Here is a 19,578-nt window from a genome sequence, read left to right on the forward strand (position 1 = left end):
TGGTTTTACGTTACGTATCTTTTGATGTCATCTGAAAAAGAGAGCTCTGTTTGATCTACAAAAGACACCGTCTTTAGATCCAAGATCGCTGTCAATATGCAAAGAAAACTAGATTCTTTTCTCTCTTTCTATTCTTTCACGGAACCATCTAGATTGATGGTTAGAGAGAAGAGTTGAGAGAGATACTGTAATCCGTAGATGTCTTGTTTATTTATAGGTGAGAGCAGAGGGTATAAGATAAGTAATCAGAAAATTTTCTCCCATTATATATCATCATAATCCAATTAGTTATATTATAACAATTATAAAGAATCACAAAATAATAGATAAACAGGACAACCATTTGATGAATCGTTTATTTTCACCCATAATCAAAACATAATAGTTACAAAGTTGGGATTGCATAAGACAATCGCAGGCCAACCGGGCTGCGTTGGTGTACTTGAAGTGCAGAGAACGAAGAAAAAATATTCTCTTCTATTTAAAAGTGAAAACTCAAATTGTCTCTATGCACCCTTATCATCATCATCATCATCATCATTATTCTAAATCATAATTATGTTAATCTTTAAAGTCATTTATGATAGTGGGAAATTATTGTGAACAATTTTTTTCTTTTATATATGTTTTTTAAAGCTAATATTTGTAAACAATTTTTCTTTTATATATGTTTTTTAAAGCTAATAATTTTTTACAAATATTATATTAAATTTTATACAAAATATTCTTAACAATACGCTAACCCTCAGAATATACGAATACGTTAGCACAGTATTCACCACCATTATATGCAGTATTTTGATACAAAATTAATCTGTTAGCACAGGTTGCATGCGGATGTCATGACATGTTATTGACGACGTTGTTTCGACCATGCAGCATGGCTATTGGTAAATTCTGTAACTACATTTATGATGTGAAGAACCTATTGATTCTCTACAGATCTTCTTTGGTCTTCTGTTTCTTTCTCTACAGATCTTTTTGTTCACTATTTGATTGTGGTCGCCATCCTCGCCCCGTTCATAGAATCATTTTAAACCTTTCCAAAGTGGCTAAGAATATTAGATGATATTTAATACTGTAAGCTGAAAACGTCTTTTTAAAATGAAGACAATTTCGTCTCTTTGGAATCTGTTCGAAAATTAATACTGTAAGCTGAAAACGCCTAATTGTAAACTCATTTCAAAACTAGTTAAAGAATGCTTAAACTCCATTTTTAATTTGTTAAAAATTCAACACATTCACGATAGAATGATTTATGTGTTTGAACTCGAAATCCGAATTTTCTATCTGAATTTATATTAGATTTAAACATGGTTCATGTGGACCGGATTTAAATTGACATTAGAAAACCGGCCGTTGCTGTCCCTAGCTTTACTAACAGACCTTTTCTTAAATAAATCCAACTTGATGCGATAATAACTATTTGAATAAATAGCATCCAGTTGTGGATCCTCTCCAATTGTGCTTTTATTTATGTCCCCTCCAATTCGCACCTTAACCGTTGTGATGTTGAGCAAGATCGAGCCATCTCAATTAGGATCCTAACCACGGCGGCAACCGTGCGCTTCCCGTGTGCGGACAACTAACGGCGAGTGAGCCACCTGAGCCCGCTCCGTCAGTCAAGAACGCCTTTCGCGAGCTCACGCCACCGTCAGCTCCGTTAACTTGCCGTTGCCTCGCCAAGAAGGCCCCCTCCTTAAAGCCCTAACCTCCGGTACTTTGTCCGGCGAGGACACACCATTGCGTCAGATCTCCAGTTCCCCTTCACTCCTCGTCTCTGTCTTCATCCTCTTCTCGAACCGCCGCTTGATCTTCGTTGAACGACGCGTACGCCAGATACGTCTCCGAGGTAATTCTGGCTCTCTCTCGCTCGATGTTGGATCTCGACCAATTCGTGATTCTAGTCCTCGTTTCTTCTGACCGTGGCCTCAGGTTCTCGAAGAATTTGCTGTAGATCCAACCAAGGGTCTTACTGATTTCCAGGTAGGAACGCGTGTCTTTCTTGATCTACTCGTTCGTTAACTCGTTTAGTCCGAGCTGTGGTCATAAATGGGGCGTTTCCTTATGCTTTTCCCTCCCTTTTTTCAGGTTGCCGAGAATGCGTAGATATACGGCAGAAACGGTACGAGTTCTTGTTTCTGCTTTGTGTTTCACTACTGTTTTAAATAGGGAAAATAAGTATTTGTCAGGTGGAGCTAATATCTTTATTAGGTCGAGAGACATACATCTAAGAAAGAAAGGAAATATGGTACTGAACATTTTTCAATATTTTTTTTGGCACTCTTTTCTGGTAATAGTCTAAGGTGAACTTCAAAAGTTCATCATTAATTTCTTCCTGAAATTGCCAAAATATACATGAGAAGGAAATTCTTATACCTGTAATTGTAGCTTTCTCACCTTTTTAGACACCAACACAACTGAATAGCATTCAATCTCTGTTGTTCTATTAAATAATAATTTAATGTAGAATAGTTACTCCTTGTCAACTCGATGTTTGTTTAGTAGCAAAAACTTTGAAAAATTTGGCTTTTTTATGCATTTTCTAACTTGACATCTGACTTATTTTTGTTGCTTCCTTCTCTTTGTGCGTTGCATTTTCTGCAGTACTGCCTCAAGAACAAAGTAAGTCACTTCTCTGTTATCATTTTCGAAATTATCTTTTTATTAGATACTTGACTTTCATTACTTTGTCATGTATCTTTAATTTTCTGTAATTTTTCAGCTCTACGATGATAGATATTTATGTTTCATTTGGTCATCTTTAGTTTAATGTGCAACACTTACATGTAATTCTTATCTTCTCCTAGATCTTAGGTAACAATCTTGTTTAATGCTAGAAATTTGGTAATTGAGATTAGTCCAAGTGATCTTATGGTTCTGCATGTGCATGCTCAAATGGTTAGGTTTCAACTTGACTGGCTTATAAAGCTTTTATGACTCTTACTTCACAATATGCCTAGTTTGCTTGGCATATGTTTTAACGATTCCATTTCAACGTGAAATGTAGAATCTTTTGTAAATCAAATTTCATATGGCCTCTTTCTTATGCCTTGTAATTTTATGTCAAATACCTGTGGAATTTTGTTGCTTAGCTATAGTACTCCATGACATTTAAAGTTGAATATGCTACTGTAGTTCCATTGGATCTCTCTTCTTTATCATTAAATCCTGAGAAGCTATTTAGCTAATATGCTGTTATTGATTTTGTTGTTGTTCATGTATTAAGTTATCTAGCTTACCTGTGGTTAGCATGTGGTTTATGGTGTACATCCCTGGTATTCTTTGGAACCATATGTAGATAGTTATTACAGTTTGAGAATCTATTTGGTAACTTTGTTGGCATTCTGCTAAGAATTCGCTTGAGTTGTGTACCGCTGAGTAATTAAGCAATTGCTCTAGCAGAGTAGGGATCTCTTGCAGTTCAAGCTTGAGAAAAGAAAACTTCTATAGTTGAGCGTAGGAGGATCTACAAAGTAAATTTTGTTGAAATTAATAGTATTCTTATGTGCATGCCAAGCTTGATGGTGCTAGTATGAATTTCAACATATGCAGGTTGTTTACAAGGGCTGGCAATTGAATCTGTTAATTAATGTTCAAGTTTAGAGAGTGTTCACCTTGGTAGTCGTGTTTATGGTTGATGTTAGCCTTGAGGGGATGTTACTTGAGCTAACTCATCTTTGTTTCACTGAAAAGGCTAAAAGCATTTGTAACCAGATTCAACTAGCATACCAAACTTCTTATTTAACAAGTGGCTTGGACGCTGCTGGTATCTTAATGGTGCTGTGCAGTAAAGGTTTGTGGGCAAAAGAGGGCACTTGGGATACTTTTACATGGTGTAAAACTGATGTACTTAATATTGTATAAAAACAGGATTAAGGGAACAAACAAATGAGTTCCAAAATATTGGGATTTTTTTGGTAATTTTCTCAAATTTAAAAGCAGGAAGAAGTCTGTTAAAAGAATGTGGAATAAGGAAATAAGAAAAAGACATCTGAAAGAGAGGCAATAGGAAAAACAACAATCTGAATGAAGAGACATCAGCAATAACTAAATCCATTAGCCATCAAAACTCTTTTCATGTTACTTAATCCTCATAAGTCAAATTTGTGTTCAAACAGGAATGAATATATATATCCCTTTATTGAATATAGAAAATTCTAATCGTAAGCCTAAACCAAGTACTCTTGGACTTCAAAAAGAAAGTGTCTATTTCTTGACTTGGATCAGTTACGTACCTGTCCTGGGAAGTATCAAGCAGGATATCCATACTGACTTTACCAAGGCATGTTATTTAATGTGTACAGTACAAGTAAGGTATTGTGCCCTGCTCTTGTGGGTATGCCGTACAGTACAAGGTATTGTGTCCTACTCTATCGAGGGTGTGGAGGCACACCCTTGGCAATTTGGGCTTGTTCTAGTTGGCACAAGGTTTGTGCTGTATTAAGTTATTTAATATGTTGATTGGTACATAGTAGTTGAAACTTATAAGGAAGTTTTCTCATCTCCAAAGAAGAGGAGGGAACCTATTGCCAGATTGATGTTAACAATACCTTTAAACTAGTTCAAACTATTTAAAAGTTTTCACTTTTAAATAGAGGAGAACATTACCTCCGGTTGTTTCTGGAGCTTATACACACTACCGAGCTGCGTTGGTGTACTTGAAGTGGAGAGAAAGAAGTTGAAGTGGAGAGAAAGAAGAAGAAATATTCTCCTCTATTCAAAAGTGAAAACTCAACTTGTCTCTATACACCCTTATCATGATCATCATCATTATTATTCTAAATTGTAATCATTTTCATCTTTAAAGTTATTTATGAAAGTGGCAAATTATTTTGAACTATTTTTCTTTTATATACTTTTTCTAAAGCTAACATTTTTCCCGAAATATTATATTAAATTTTATACAAAATATTCTTAACAATACGTCGTATCCTTTTTCGAGGCTTCCTTTATCACGCCATTGTTGAACAACCATACTCGGGCCGACTTAAAGGGAGCTGAATAGAATCGAACCTCACCGTCTCATCGATCGACGAATTGAGCGGTTTTTATATCATGGACCGATTCAGACCGGTTGATAAAATGAACCGTAGCTGAGTTCCACAGACTCCTTTGTTCTTCTACTTCTCTGCCCTATCACGGTTTGCCCTCGCTCCATCTCGTTTGGGTCTTTGCTCCATCTCCGGCATAACGAGATGATAGCCTTGATCAAATGTGGATTCTTCTTCTTTCTCTTTCCCATCTTGCCTGGTTGCAAACAAGGAATCCTCTTTGATTTCTTTGATCTTGATACCATGTTTTCCTGACTTTACATTCTGATTTGGGTTGGTTGGCTTGCGACTATGTCTTTCGCGATCCCAACTTTGTAGCTGTTATGTTTTGATTCTGGGTGAAAAAAACAATTCATCAAATGGTTGTCCCGTTTGATCTATCGTTTCTTAAAATATGATTTAGCACCAAAATTTGATTGTAATATGAGTGTTCTCACTTTTATTTCCCTCAAATATATCAGGCACCATCTACACAATCTCAGGAATTGATATTAACTTTGCCATAATATATTGCTTGAGGGTAATACACAGATCGAAGACAGAATCTAAGGAATTGATTTTAACTTTACCATAGTATGCTGCTTGAGGGTAATATGCAAATAGAAGAAAAACAATAATAATACATACTTGGTAATTCAAAGATAAAGGGCCAACCACTGAGTGTATAAAAAGAAAAATCTTAACATCAATCTGGCATTAGGTTCCCTCCTCTTCTTTGGAGATGAGAAGACTTCCTTATATGTTTGGTCGTGCTGTCTGTAAGCTGTTGATGGCCTTCTTCTACTTTATGAACTTGGAAAAGAAAGTAAAGAGGTGGATTTTGCGATGGCTGTTGGCTGCTTGTATAAAAACTCTATGTGGTGGCTAGATACTGACTTCAAATATACACATTTTCAAATTAGCTCGAATGTTTTCTTCATGCTTAGCTGCTTTTCCTTTATTTTGGTTATGGGCCAGGTGACATTACTGAGCTTATTCTCAAGTTCTCCATCGTAAGCATGGAGCAAACATCTGGAGATGCTTCTGACATTTTTGATTCCATTGTTCTTCTGGACGAAACCCTGTGCCAAGAAGGTTTCAAGGATGGGTATAGAGATGGCTTGAAAACTGGTGAAGAGGAGGGGAGAGAGGTGGGATTGAAGATGGGTTTTCAAGTTGGGGAGGAGCTTGGCTTTTATCAGGGCTGTGTTGATGTGTGGAACTCACTGATCCTAGTTGATCCAGGGTCATTCTCATCTAGGCTCCAAAAAAGTATCCAACAACTGAGAGATCTGCTTAACAAGTATCCATTGTTGGACCCGGAAAATGAGCATGTTCAGGAGATGATGGATGCCATGAGACTAAAGTTCAGGATTATTTCAGCAAATATGGGGGTTAAGTTGGAGTACAAAGGATACCCGAAATCATCAAAGCAGGGGATGGAGGATATGTAGGTGTTACGAATTGTTTCCTAATGCAAGCATTATGATGGTAGGTATTGATGTTTTGTGATGATGTAGTTGCTAATGGTTTTATATTGTTGTAAGTCAGATAATTGGATGTGAATTACGCCTTTACTATCCTGTCAAACATGAATGGGAGAGCAATAGTTGCATGGTTATGTCTTGATGGCTAAATATAGCCATTTTTGTAACTTGTATAAGGTGAAATTAAGAAACATTATTTATTTGTAATTGAAATGATACATCTGAGGTGTATGTGTGAAATTTCTAGGAAGGATGAAAAAACAATTAAATGTGTTCATTCATGAGCAATTAGGTTATAAAATATCGATAAAGAATAAAATAAAAAATAAAAATCGTTAAATTTGGTTTGAATATATACTGAAATAAAGATCTATAGATGTTGTTCTTAGACAATATGAGTTGATTAACACTAGTGTTTGAAGGATGGATAAGGACTTTATTAGAAACAATAAAAAGAGAGTTGAATGTTCTTGATATAAACAGAGATGTTACCTAGTATAAAGCAGAGTGATGGGAAAAATATGTATTAAGCGACTCCATATGGTTGCAACATTACAAGGTTTTAGCCTTTACACATACTCTTTATCTCACCTTTGGTTCTTAACATCTTCTGCACTATATTGGCTATTTCTTTGTCTTTCTGTTGTAATTCCAATTTTAGGATACTGCAAATAGCACCTGAATGTTCCTAATTTTCCCCATTCTAACAAGGGTCTTGTATGTGTTTAAACGATATTTTTGCCATCTTCGCTCTGCAAATTAAGATTTAAATGGGAAATATTATCAATATTCTGTGATATTTGATGAATAATTGAATTGTTTGGCTTGCAAATTTAAAGAGGTAAATGACACTGTTTTCCCTTTTTGTTGTTTGCTTTAGTTGTGTGGTCTATCATTCTGAGCAACAACTGTTTGTAAAGCTGTGGTCTCTTTCTGAGTAGTCCACCCGAAAGTAAAAAGACGGGGCATTTTGGAAGCTTCACCACCATTGTATGCAGTATTTTGATACAAAATTAATCTGTTAGCACAGGTTTCATGTGGATGTCATGACATGTTATTGACCGCATTGTTTCGACCCTGCAGCTTGGCTATTGGTAAATTCTGTAACTACATTTATGATGTGAAGAACCTATGCACGCTATATATCTTCTTTAGTCTTCTGTTTCTCTCTTCAAATCTTTTTGTTCACAAAGTGTTGCTTAGATCTTATTTCCTTTCTATTTCTATTTGATTGTGGTCGCCATCCTCGTCCCGTTGATAGAATCATTTAAAACCTTTCCAAAGTGGCTAAGAATATTAGATGATATCTAAAACTGTCAGCTGAAAACGTCTATTTAAAATGAAGACAATTTCGTCTCTTTGGAATCTGTTCGAAAATTAATACGACTCGGGGAGGCCTAATTGTAAACTCATTTCAAAACTGGTTAAAGAATGCTTAAACTCGAATTTTAATTTCTTAAAAATTCAACACATTGGCGATAGAACTATTTATGTGTTCGAACTCGAAATCTGAATTTTCTATATGAATTTATATTAGATTTAAACATGGTTTACGTGGACCGGATTCAATTGGACATTAGAAAACCGGCCGTTGGCAACCTTAGCTTCTTTACTGACAGACCTTTTCCTAAATAAATCCAAGTTGATGCGATAAAAACTATTTGAATAAATAGCTTCCAGTTGTGGATCCTCTCCAATTGTGCTTTTATCTATGTACCCTCCAATTCGCACCATAACCGTTGTGATGTTAGAGCAAGATCGAGCCATCTCAATTAGGATCCTAACCACGTCGGCAACCTCGCGCATCCAGTGTCCGGCCCACTAACGGCGAGTGCCCCCACCTGAGCCCGCTCCGTCAGTCAGGAACGCCTTTCTCTAGCCCACGCCACCGTCAGCTCCGTTAACGTGCCGTTGCCTCCCCAAGATGGCCCCCTTAAAGACCTAACCTACGGTTTCTTGTCCGGCGAAAAACACACCATTGCTTCAGATCTCCAGTCCCCCTTCACTCCTCGGCTCCGTCTTCATCCTCTTCTCGATCCGGCGCTTGATCTTCGATGAACGACGCGTACGCCAGATCCGTCTCCGAGGTAATTCTGGCTCTCTCTCGCTCGATGTTGGATCTCGACCAATTCGTGATTCTAGTCCTCGTTCTTCTGACCGTGGCCTCAGGTTCTCGAAGCATTTGGTGTAGATCCAACCAAGGGTCTTACGGATTTCCAGGTAGGAACGCGTGTCTTTCTTGATCTGCTCGTTCATTAACTCGTTTAGTCCGAGCTGTGGTCATAAATGGAGCGTTTCCTTATGCTTTCCCTCCCTTTTTCAGGTTGCCGAGAATGCGAAGATATACGGCAGAAACGGTACGAGTTCTTGTTTTTGGTGTTTTAAATAGGGAAAAGAAGTATTTGTCAGGTGGAGCTAATATCTTTATTAGGTCTGAGAGACATACATCTAAAAAAGAAAGAAAATATAGTACTGAACTTGTTATGCGATTTAAATTCTTTGGATAGAAATTTATTGTACATAATTAGATGTAACTGTATAGTCAACCAAGCTCTTCAATAGTTTTCGTCTATATCTTGGGCTCAAGTCAAATGCTATATTGCTGGACAAGGGTCTACAATTTCTATTTGTAAAAAGTTGATATTTTTACCCGTGATTTTGTTGGCCTTAAGGATATGTAATTAGGTGACAGTGGAGGAGGGAATTTAACATAATTGATGTAAGTTTGATAGATCGAGGGCCAGATTCTTGGTAGCATGAATTCAGACAAACCTTGATTCTATAGATCCATCAACCAGCTTCCTAAAGGGCTCAACACCCTGCGTTGGTCTCATAGTTTTCTCTGGCAAAAGCAGGAATCTTCTTAACTTGGTTTAATTTTAAATCTGATCATGTTATGCATAACTATGATTGCTCATCGAGTTGCCGTGATATATTATTGATCTCTTTTCTATCATAGTTTTTACTACGGGTCATTGGACAATAAGAAACTACTAATTGCTTATCTGTGAAGCTGCCCTAGGATGTGATTGATTCTTTCTGTTTTTGAACAATTGATATCTTACCTTGATTAGGTTATTTGGATGAATCTAATGGAAGGAGTTCCACTACTATAATATCAAGGTGTGCCTTGTTGTAATGTGGAAGTAGAAATTTGTTTGTCACCACTTCCAGCCTTCTTCATTTTGATTACAACAAGAAATTTGTTTGTCACCACTTCCCGTCTTCTTCACCTTCTATGATCTCTATTTTATATTTTTTTAATCTTTGTTGCTATCTTTTAACAAGCTTAGTTTTATGTTATCCCTGATAACATATTTGTCATTGTTTACTATCTCTTATACATTATTAATTGGATTTATGGTTCTTGATGAGTTGATTTAATCACGACTTTATTGATTGGGTTTCATCCTGCGATTATTCAAATAAACGTGGATAACACTGAGACTGCCTTAGATTGGTACTAGAGCTGTTGTTGAACTTGATTCAATATGTGGGTTGGAACAAACAGTATTAGTTGCATGAGGAAATATTCAGTAAATTGAATAAGACTATTGAAGAAAATTTTACCAATCAAAAATATCAGGACTGAAGATTGCAGTGGAAAAGATGGAGGAACAAGATAGAAAAATAGATAATTTCTTGGCAGTAATTATTAATCTCTGGAATCAATTTAAAAGAAATACTATGGATGGTTGTGTTGTCTTGTGTCATCTGCTATGTTCCAATAGTGGGGAATCGACACTTGTGACATATCTATGCATCTGTACAGCTTTCATACCCACATATGGGCATTGACTGTTTGACCATGCACATAAAAATCGTAATGTCATAACATACGTAATGTAGTCATCAACTGTAGTAGCATATGCTTAAATGCTACAAATTATTGTTGGGATTAGATCTGTTTGAGTTATTCCAAGAAGCAGACAACTGTTGGCAACTGCCGGTAGAAGCATATGACAAAGAAACTGAAAATCTAGATTGCATGTTGATGATTCAAGCAATTTGTTCAATGATCCATTTTTACTTTGTTAAATTGAAATTATTGCTATGGGCAGTCAATACCTAATTTTGATGTGTTTGGGGGTGTGAATTATGTTGTCAGTTGTTTTGACATTCTCTCCCATTGCACTTGGTGTTAGCATTATAATTACCATGACACTGGCAAGTTAATTGCCATGATTCTTGGGTTGTGCCAATTAATGATACCTGCTCAGCGGTATGTGGTGTGGGCATGCCTAACAACATGGTTTTTATGTACTTTACCGGTATGCATTTTTTTTCTAACATGCCACAACTGAATGCTTTAAATTTATGGTGTGAATGTTGTGTGCCACTTGTATTCTTCAATATTTTTTTGGCACTCTTTTGTGCTACTAGTCTAAGGTGAACTTTAAAAGTTCATTCCTAATTTCTTCCTGAAATTTCCAAAACATACATGAGAAGGAAATTCTTATACCTGTAATTGTAGCTTTCTCACCTTTTTTGACACTATTACAACTGAATAGCATTCAATCTCTGTTCTGTAAAATAATAATTTAATGTAAAATAGTTACTCCTTGTCAACTCTATGCTTGTTTAGTAGCAATAACTTTGAAAAATTTGGCTTTTTTATGCATTTTCTAACTTGACATCTGACTTATTTTTGTTGCTTCCTTCTCTTTGTTCGTTGCATTTTCTGCAGTGCTGCCTCAAGAAGAAAGTAAGTCACTTCTCTGTTATCATTTTCGAAATTATCTTTTTATTAGATACTTGACTTTCATTACTTTGTCATGTATCTTTAATTTTCTGTAATCTTTGATCTCTACGATGATAGATATTTATGTTTCATTCTGTCACCTTTAGGTTAATGTGCAACACTTACATGTAATTCCTATCTTCTCCTAGAACTTATGTAACAATTTTGTTTAATGCTAGAATTTTGGTAATTGAGATTAGTCCAAGTTATCTTATGGTTCTGCATGTGCATATGGTCAAATGGCTAGGTTTCAGCTTGACTGGCTTATAAAGCTTTTATGACTCTTCCTTCACAATTTGCATAGTTCGCTTGGCTTATGTTCTAACGATTCCATTTCAATGTGAAATGTAGAATCTTTTGTAAATCAAATTTCATATGGCCTCTTTCTTATGCCTTGTTATTTAGTGTCAAATTCCTGTGGATTTTGTTGCTTAGCTATAGTACTCCATGACATTTGAAGTTGAATGAGCTACTCTAGTTCCGTTGGAGCTCTCTTCTTTATCATTAGATCCTGAGAAGCTATTTAGCTACTATGTTGTTATTGGTTTTGTTGTTGTTCATGTATTAAGTTATCTAGCTCTACCTGTGGTTAGCATGTGGTTTATGGTGTACATCCCTAGTATTTTTCGGAACCATATATACATAGTTATTATAGTTTGAGAATCTATTTGGTAACTTTGATGGCATTCTGCTAAGAATTCGTTTGAGTTGTGTGTCGTTGAGTAATTAAGCAATTGCTCTAGCAGAGGTAGGGATCTCTTACAGTTCAAGCTTGAGAAAAGAAAACTTCTATAGTTGAGTATAGGAGGATCTAGAAAGTAAATTTTTTAGAAATTAATAGTATTCTTATGCGCATGTCAAGTTTGATGGTGCTAGTATGAATTTTAACATATTGTTACTGACTTAGCTGGTTTTGCCTAAGTCGTGCGGCACCCTTGCGTGTCCATCCGCAAAGGTCAGCCTCCCCGAAGCCTCCCATTGTCCCTTAGGACCAACAAAAGAGAGAACGAGTTAGAGAGAACGTCTCAATCGGGATCCACAAGCAAACATCTCCGAAAAACACTTCATAGACAATGCAAATTATAAACAGACTTTACAAGCTCTGAATAGTTGCACAACAAAGGGTAAAATGGTCCATTACAGACCGAAAATCTCTCGCACGTGTCCACATGACACAACCTTTATTTACAAGTCTAAAGAGGCTACCAACCCAACTAAAATGAGACTATTAAGCCTTCGACCGTCCCTCTGCATGCTGTAAAAGGCATGAACATACCAAAAGACACGGACATACATAAGCATTACATCAAACATCCTGTTTAGAAGTTTGTCCGTGACATTCTCCCCACTTATTCCTTCGACGTCCTCGTTGAAGCCTTTGTTGACACTGCAACTCCTCGCCTTTGCTGAGTCTTCAATCTTCTGCTCCAGTTACAATGCGCCTCTTGGCTCCCAGCTGCTCCCCGCTGCTGTTTTTGAGTAGTCGAACCTTTTGATCCGCCATGCTGCTTCAACTCACCAATGACTCTGACTCTGGTGTGGGGTTGGCTGAGTTGTGTTGATCCTTGTTGATTCCTGCGGATCCCCCAGATGAAGGAAAAGACCATCCTTAATGCGCCAGTCTCTCAAATTCCTCATGCTGCTTGAACTGGGTGGATGCTTGTTGGAGCTTTGACGAGCATCGTCTCGCAAACTTCTGAAGTTTTGGGTCCTTTCTCCACAAAATTTGCTCATTGACTCTTCTTTCACTTAGTTGTCACATCCAAGTAGGTTCGTATCACTTCCGCTTTCGATTGGCATTTCGTTAGGAAATGAAGCGGACAATCTACTCTCAGTAGCACTGATCACCGTTGGTGAGGATTTGACAACTATTGTCTTCTATTATCTTCGAAGGGTCTTTGAACTTGTGCAGAGCTCCTCTGCTAGATAGATAAGAGACTTGGGGTACTCGGTTTCGCCCATTCTCTTAAGGGTTGAAAAGGCAAAGGTTACTTGACTTCGCCCGCCTCCTCGAGGTTGTACTCCATGTATCGAGCTGGTTACAAGCCTTCGCCTGCTCTTTGCTCACACTTCTGAAGCACTTGAAGTGTTTGCACTCCTTGCGTTGAGTTAGTTACTGTGATTCACCTTCTCAATGCTATCGAACTTCTGGAATGCAGGAAGTTTTCACCCCAACTTGGAGTAATTCTCTCATAGGTTTGGTCGCCTTCGGGATTGTATCGTCTTCTCAATCAACCCTACCGCCTACTCCCCTGAGTAGCGAAGGTACAGCACCGCGTACTGCCTGCTTCGTTCCTTGGTTATGCACTCTTGCATGACCCGAAGTCCTTCACTTTCGACTATCTTGATGAGAAGCTCATTGACATCGGTCTTACGAAGTTCTTCGGCCTCTGCCCTTCAGCCTTGTCTCGGTACTTGGAGATTGCTTCTGCATTCTCAACCTCCTCGGCCCCTTTCACGACCAAGCGCTCTCCCTCCATGAGAGCAAGGGATCAATGACTTTCACGGAAGTCCCGCCTCTGCGGTACCATGGCGCTGCCATGCCCATGGCCCTACTATCGGTCGCCTCGCATCTGCATCCCTTTTCTTCACGATCAGTAGATATGTCTCCGTGGCACTCTTCTGAGTCCACCTACATTCTAACTGATGCTTGATTTTGGGTAGCTAAGTCCCTCTAGACTCGTCGTTGCTTCCTCGCCCCTTTTGACCCCCTGCTTCAACACCTCTGTGTTCTCCAAGCAGTCCGTTTGGTTGATGGAAAGACAGACTGCAACTCCCATGCATGGCCTCTACCATCACGTTGTAGGGTTTGCATCGATTCTGTTCTCCTTAGCTTCCTTGGTAGCAACGTTCGCTTACTCGACCTAGTCCTCTGACTTGCCGGGCCCCCTTAGGCGAATATGAGCTCTGGAGCAGTCCAACTCTCCAGCTGCTTCAATCATACCTCTGCATGATCAAGTCCCTCTCATGGGACTCACTGGTACTTGCATTCGAACTTTTCCCTTGGTGGAACACAGCCCCCATATGCTGATGACCAAGGCTTTCATCCGATGCAAAATTCGATGCACGTACGGAAGACCCGCCTCTGCGGTACCATGGCCTTCACTACTTGAATCCATAGCCCTTCTTGCCGTCGTGTTGTTCACCGAAGTGGAGCTTCCAGTTGCTCCCGATCATACCTCCATATGATCTAGTCCCTCACGGGACTATGTCGTGTGTATCGCATTGCCACGAACTGTTCCACCACGATCCGCTGCACCATGTCGCCTCCTGGTGACATCTCCATTGCATTCTGATCCTTGTGGAAGAAACTCGAATTGTGAACCCTCCATGTGTGGCCTCTGCCAATACATCGCAGGGTCTCTTCCACCTTCGATTTTGTTCGCTCCTTTGGCAATCGACCTTCATCCACCCACTCTTGGGTCACACCTAGATGAAGCACCGCTCTAGGACAGTCCGTCGTCTAGTAGCTCCCGAAGTCCACCGACTTCACGATAATTTGTGCACCATTGTCTGGATCCTGGGTCTCTACCCCTACTAGCACAATCTCCGCTACGCACCGCTTCCTTCACGACAACTTGAATGGCAACACTATGGCATATTCTTCAAGAGTACCCACCTCTGAGTCCTCTTGCCCCGTGCTAAGGCCTTCTGAACCCAATTTCGCCTCCGCAAATTGAGTCGCCTTAGTTCCTCCATCAAAAGCTTCTCCGAGATAAGGTGCATGTGCCCAGAAGCTCCTTTCGTCTTTGGCACCATGCAAGATGAGTCCGCTCCGTCAGGATGAAGAACCCATGGAACAACATGATTCTACTCTTGCCTCTGCAAGAGTTCATGTCCTTGACCTCTGTCTAAGGAAAGCACTGTGCCTCCGCTCCATGTTCCAACTTCTATGCTGGCTCCCTTCATGCGGCTTGGGTACTTCGCCAAGTTACACCCAAGTTGCTCCGCTCCTCGTTTTTGCATTGAGTCGATTGTGGCCCTCGCGCCCACCATTCCACGGGTCAGCCCTCCCTTGAGTCCGATCTCCACATCGACTCCAAGTGTGCCTTCATTTAAGTTGCTTTGGGTCGCTCCCCTACTTTATCTCGCAATGCATCCACCAATGCATTCTCTCGAGCGAGATCATGCAACGACTCCTCGCTGCTTGCTCAGTCTATTGAGCTTCGTGGACTTGTTGTTTGTTGAGGTACTCCTCCTCAACTTGTGAGGTACGTCCCACATGATTCTCCCTCTGGAGAGCCGAGACTTATCCCTCCTGGATAACTGTCCCATTGGAGCAACATCTCTCTTCGTTTCGGAGACCACCGTCCCGTTGGACTACTCCGATTTGCTGAACAAACTGTGCATTGTTTTGCCTCCTGCAAACGCACTTGCTAGATTGCGACTCCACGTCAATACAACCCCCGCTGCACCACTCAAGGCCTAGCAACATGCTGAACTCGTTGCACACTTCAGCCTCCTACGGACGTATCCTTCACATGCCGAAGAGAAAGTTTCAATGCTCCATGACGCCGAGTTTCGGTCGCCTTGGGATGGCCACGAACATTCCATTGTCCGCATACAAGCCCATGCATGAGTACCAAATTCTTCGAGTTAGCAATTCCCCTCACCTCTGTGAGCTTTGCATAACTCCTTTGGTCGTTGAGCAACTCATTCCACCTTGCATGGTCTTATCCTTTACCAAGCGCCTCGCTTGCCTTGAGCATCATCAAGTATAGTTGTCAACGTTGAGCCGTAGCTCAAACTCAGCCATCCCAACCTTTGTGCGCTCCGTATTCTTCCAAGCTTGCCTGTTCTCGTGGTGCCTCTTGCGCGAAGGGTTGGCCATTCCTCTGAATGCCAATGTCAGATGCCCGCTCCTCCGAGCGACTCCTTTTCCCTACATATCCATGCCTGTTTTCCCCCAAACGGTCGCGTGTGTGCTGACTGCCCTCAACGCAACCCCGCTAGGTCCCTCACGTTTGCATGCTAAGTGTTTCTATGAGTGCTTGTCCCGCTCTGATACCATCTGTCACGGACTTAGCTGGTTTTGCCCAGTGATTTCAAAAGCGCTAGGCGCCAAGGTCCAAAAACGCCCGAGGCGCGCTCTCCCAGGCGCTCGCCCGAGCGAAGCGAGGCGCTAAAATATAAAAATATATAATATAATTAATAAATATAATTATTTAAAATTTTAAATAAAAATATGCTATTAAATTAAGAAAATCTAAGATACAAAATCACAATGTCACATTAACAAAAAGTTTCAAAATTCAAAACATTAACATTTTACATCAAAGTCATTCATCATAATCAATATTATCGTCATTTTCACACAAATCATCTTCATTGAATTCGTCTTCTTCCTCTTGTTCTTCGATTCTTTCCTCTTCATCAAGATATGTTTCATTCTCTATGTCTTCAACAATAGCAGGAGCCGAGCTTGATGCTTTTGCACTCATTTTTCTCTTTGACATCTGTCTTGTATATGTTTGTAATTCTCCAGCACCTGAAGCTCTTGCCACATCTCCCCACGTCAATCTATCATCTTCAAATACAAGCTCGTCTTCAGCATCTTGCAAGTTAGCACCCATTTCTCCTACTAACCACTCATTTGAATCATCAATATCTTGCAATGAGATTGAATCAAATCTATTTTTCAAATCATGACGAGTCTTCAAAGCTTGATTATACTTTATGTAAACAAGATCGTGCAATCGTTGATGTTCTAACCGATTTCTTCTCTTCGAGTGAATCTGTCATGTCATATAATTTAAAAATATATTAATACATATATCTAAATAAATAAATTAATTAAAATAAAAATATTTAGTAATACTTACATGCTCAAAGACACTCCAGTTTCGCTCACAACCCGAAGCACTACATGTCAAACTAAGTACTTTGACAGCAAATTTCTGTAAGTTCGGGGTGGAATTTCCAAATAGACTCCACCATTCAGCTGCAAAATTTATGTTATTATTAGCAATAACATAGTAACATAATATATATGAAATTAATTATATCAAATTATTAATACCTGGAGAGGTAGTTGTCCTGGATCGAACGGCAATTGGAATTCCAAAAAGACCTTCAGCATTTTTATATAAAGATAATTCATGAATAATCTTATCTTGAACCTCAATGCTGGGAACTAATCTTGCAACACACTGATATAACCCACCCAAAACTTCTGCATCAAATCCAACAGATTTAATCTTATAAAAGAATTCAGAGTTCAAGTAACATCCTGCTGCATGTAAGGGACGATGAAGTTGACAATTCCATCTTTCGTCAATGATTGTAAAAATTTTCTCATATTTTTCTTTATTTTCATTAAAAGATCTTTTAATCGTCTCCTTTGCTCTATCCATAGCCTCATAAATATATCCCATTGCAGGCTTATTTTCATTATCCACCAATCGAAGGACTCGAACAAGAGGGCCCATTACCTTTAATATATAAACTACATGATTCCAAAAGATGGCATTAAGATGATATCAGCAGCCCTCTTGCCTTTTGCTTCTTTTGCCCATTTGCTTGTCACCCATTTCTCAGAGGTAAACATATTTCTCAGAGTATGTTTTTGACGATGCACGCTCTGTAATGTCAAGAATGAAGTAGCAAATCGGGTAACACCATGTCTTACTAATTCTTTATTCCCTGTAAATTCTCTCATCATATTCAAAGCCCCAAAGTGATTATAAAGAAATCCAACAACAAAAATTGCCCTTTCTAAGGTTTTCTTGATTTCTAAGATCTTTCCAATATCTTCCAACATTAAATCAATACAATGTGCTGCACATGGAGTCCAATACAAGTGTTGTCTTTTTGATTCAAGCAATTTACCTGAGACAAAGGATAACAAAAATGATAAGACTTAAGAGTTTAACACACTTAATTGAAGATAAAATAATTAACAAAATCAAAAGATGAATATTACCAGCTAAAACATAGTTGCTTCCATTGTCGGTTATGATTTGAACGATATTTTGTTCTCCAATTTCTTCCACGAAGTTGTCAAGTAAATCATATATCGTCTTCAGATTTTACAAAAGATGAAGCATCTATTGACTTCACAAACATAGTCCCTAAAAAACAATTAACCATAAAATTAATTATACTCCTGCGCCTCCTGTCAGTCCAAACATCTGACATAATAGAGCAACCATGTGTTGCCCATGATTCTTTATGACCCTTTAGTAAGTCATTTGTATAATTCAACTCTTTTTGCAGCAATGGAACTCGCATCTCATAATAACTTGGAGGTTTTAATCCTGCACCATATCTTCCAATAGCTTCAATCATATCCTTAAAACTGTCTAAACGAGTTGTACTAAGGGGAAGACCAGCCTGATAGAAGATGCGAGCAATGTGCTGAATTGTTCTTCCTCTTATTTCTTTATCACAAGCATCACTTATATTTGTTTGTCTCAATTTTGAGCCTCCTATTTGCCCTTGTTGTTTCTGGGATCCTTGAAGCATATATAGATCCATCGGTCCTTTTCTACCTTTTTTAGTACTCATAACTTCTTTTCCCTTTTTGTCGTATACTCTTTTTTCACTTGGGTTAATACTCGTAGAATAATCTTCTTCTTCATCTCTGATATGTTCAACATTGTCTTCTGGTAAATTCCCATAAGATTCATTCTTTTGTGTCTTCTTTTCATTCATATAATTCAGCAACTCTTCTTTTACCTCAGGTGGACATTTTTTGCAAGCTGCTGCATTCTTGAAATTTCCTACTAGATGTTGTTTTGCACGAAAAATACCACCTCTGGTAGTTTATCGCAGAATATGCAAGTCACTGCATTAGGATCTTTCGGATCCTTCAAATAATTATACTTCCATGCAGGATCTTTTTTTGATACCATTGGAGACTCTATTGAGTTGCTTTCTGCACTTGCCATTTATGTTGAAACCTAACAATAATTTCAAATAAATAAAAATTAATAACATTAAAATCAAAATAATATATTATTAATCTATTAACAGAAAATTAATCATTTTAAAATTCAAATAAACTTAATATTAAGAGTATACTGAGCCTGATGGAGAAACGAGGAAGCAGCGGCGGCAGCAGCGGTGGCGGCAGTAGCGGCGAGCGGCGAGCAGCGGCAGCAGCGGTGGCGAGCGGCGGCGGCAGCGGCGGCGAGCGGCGGCAGCAGCGGCGGCAGCAGCAGCAGCGAGCGGCGGCAGCGGTAGCGGGAAAGGGAAAGGGAGAGGAAGGCGCGAGCAGCGGGAGGCCTCGAGGGAGGCGCGAGCAGCGGGAAGGCTCGCGGGAGGGCTCACAGGAGGCGAGAGGGCTCGCGGGAGGCGCGAGCAGTGGGAGGGCTCG

General features: G+C 39.2%; 2 protein-coding genes and 1 long non-coding RNA gene across 5 annotated transcripts in view; 2 read left to right on the forward strand and 1 right to left on the reverse strand.

Moving 5' to 3' along the window:
• Positions 1-1,695: 1,695 nt before the first annotated feature.
• LOC135639941 (uncharacterized) lies at positions 1,696-7,661 on the forward strand. 2 transcript variants are annotated; one of them, XR_010497093.1, is made up of 5 exons: positions 1,696-1,852; positions 1,936-1,986; positions 2,092-2,125; positions 2,608-2,625; positions 7,401-7,661. It is a non-coding gene; the product is annotated as an uncharacterized LOC135639941 (long non-coding RNA). The 2 variants fall into 2 exon arrangements; XR_010497092.1 differs by lacking the exon at positions 7,401-7,661 and adding an exon at positions 6,012-6,057.
• An 808-nt stretch (positions 7,662-8,469) lies between these two features.
• Positions 8,470-19,578, forward strand: part of LOC103988849 (calcium-transporting ATPase 3, endoplasmic reticulum-type) — a 66,153-nt gene continuing 55,044 nt past the window's right edge. For both annotated transcript variants that reach the window (XM_009407507.3, XM_018827764.2), the window contains exons 1-4: positions 8,470-8,607; positions 8,690-8,740; positions 8,844-8,877; positions 11,208-11,225. In XM_009407507.3, coding sequence (XP_009405782.1) covers positions 8,575-8,607; positions 8,690-8,740; positions 8,844-8,877; positions 11,208-11,225 — 136 coding nt within the window. In that variant the 5' untranslated portion in view covers positions 8,470-8,574. The remainder of the gene's footprint in view (positions 8,608-8,689; positions 8,741-8,843; positions 8,878-11,207; positions 11,226-19,578) is intronic.
• On the reverse strand, positions 16,364-17,900 carry LOC135640925 (uncharacterized). The gene is made up of 3 exons (XM_065155798.1): positions 17,281-17,900; positions 17,084-17,202; positions 16,364-16,996 (listed from the first exon to the last, which is right to left on the reverse strand). Exons 1-3 carry the CDS (start codon positions 17,687-17,689, stop codon positions 16,541-16,543), a joined length of 984 nt encoding a protein of 327 aa, XP_065011870.1. The 5' UTR covers positions 17,690-17,900; the 3' UTR covers positions 16,364-16,540.

Source organism: Musa acuminata, chromosome BXJ3-6 (assembly GCF_036884655.1).
Source record: "Musa acuminata AAA Group cultivar baxijiao chromosome BXJ3-6, Cavendish_Baxijiao_AAA, whole genome shotgun sequence".
Classification (NCBI taxonomy): Eukaryota; Viridiplantae; Streptophyta; class Magnoliopsida; order Zingiberales; family Musaceae; genus Musa; species Musa acuminata.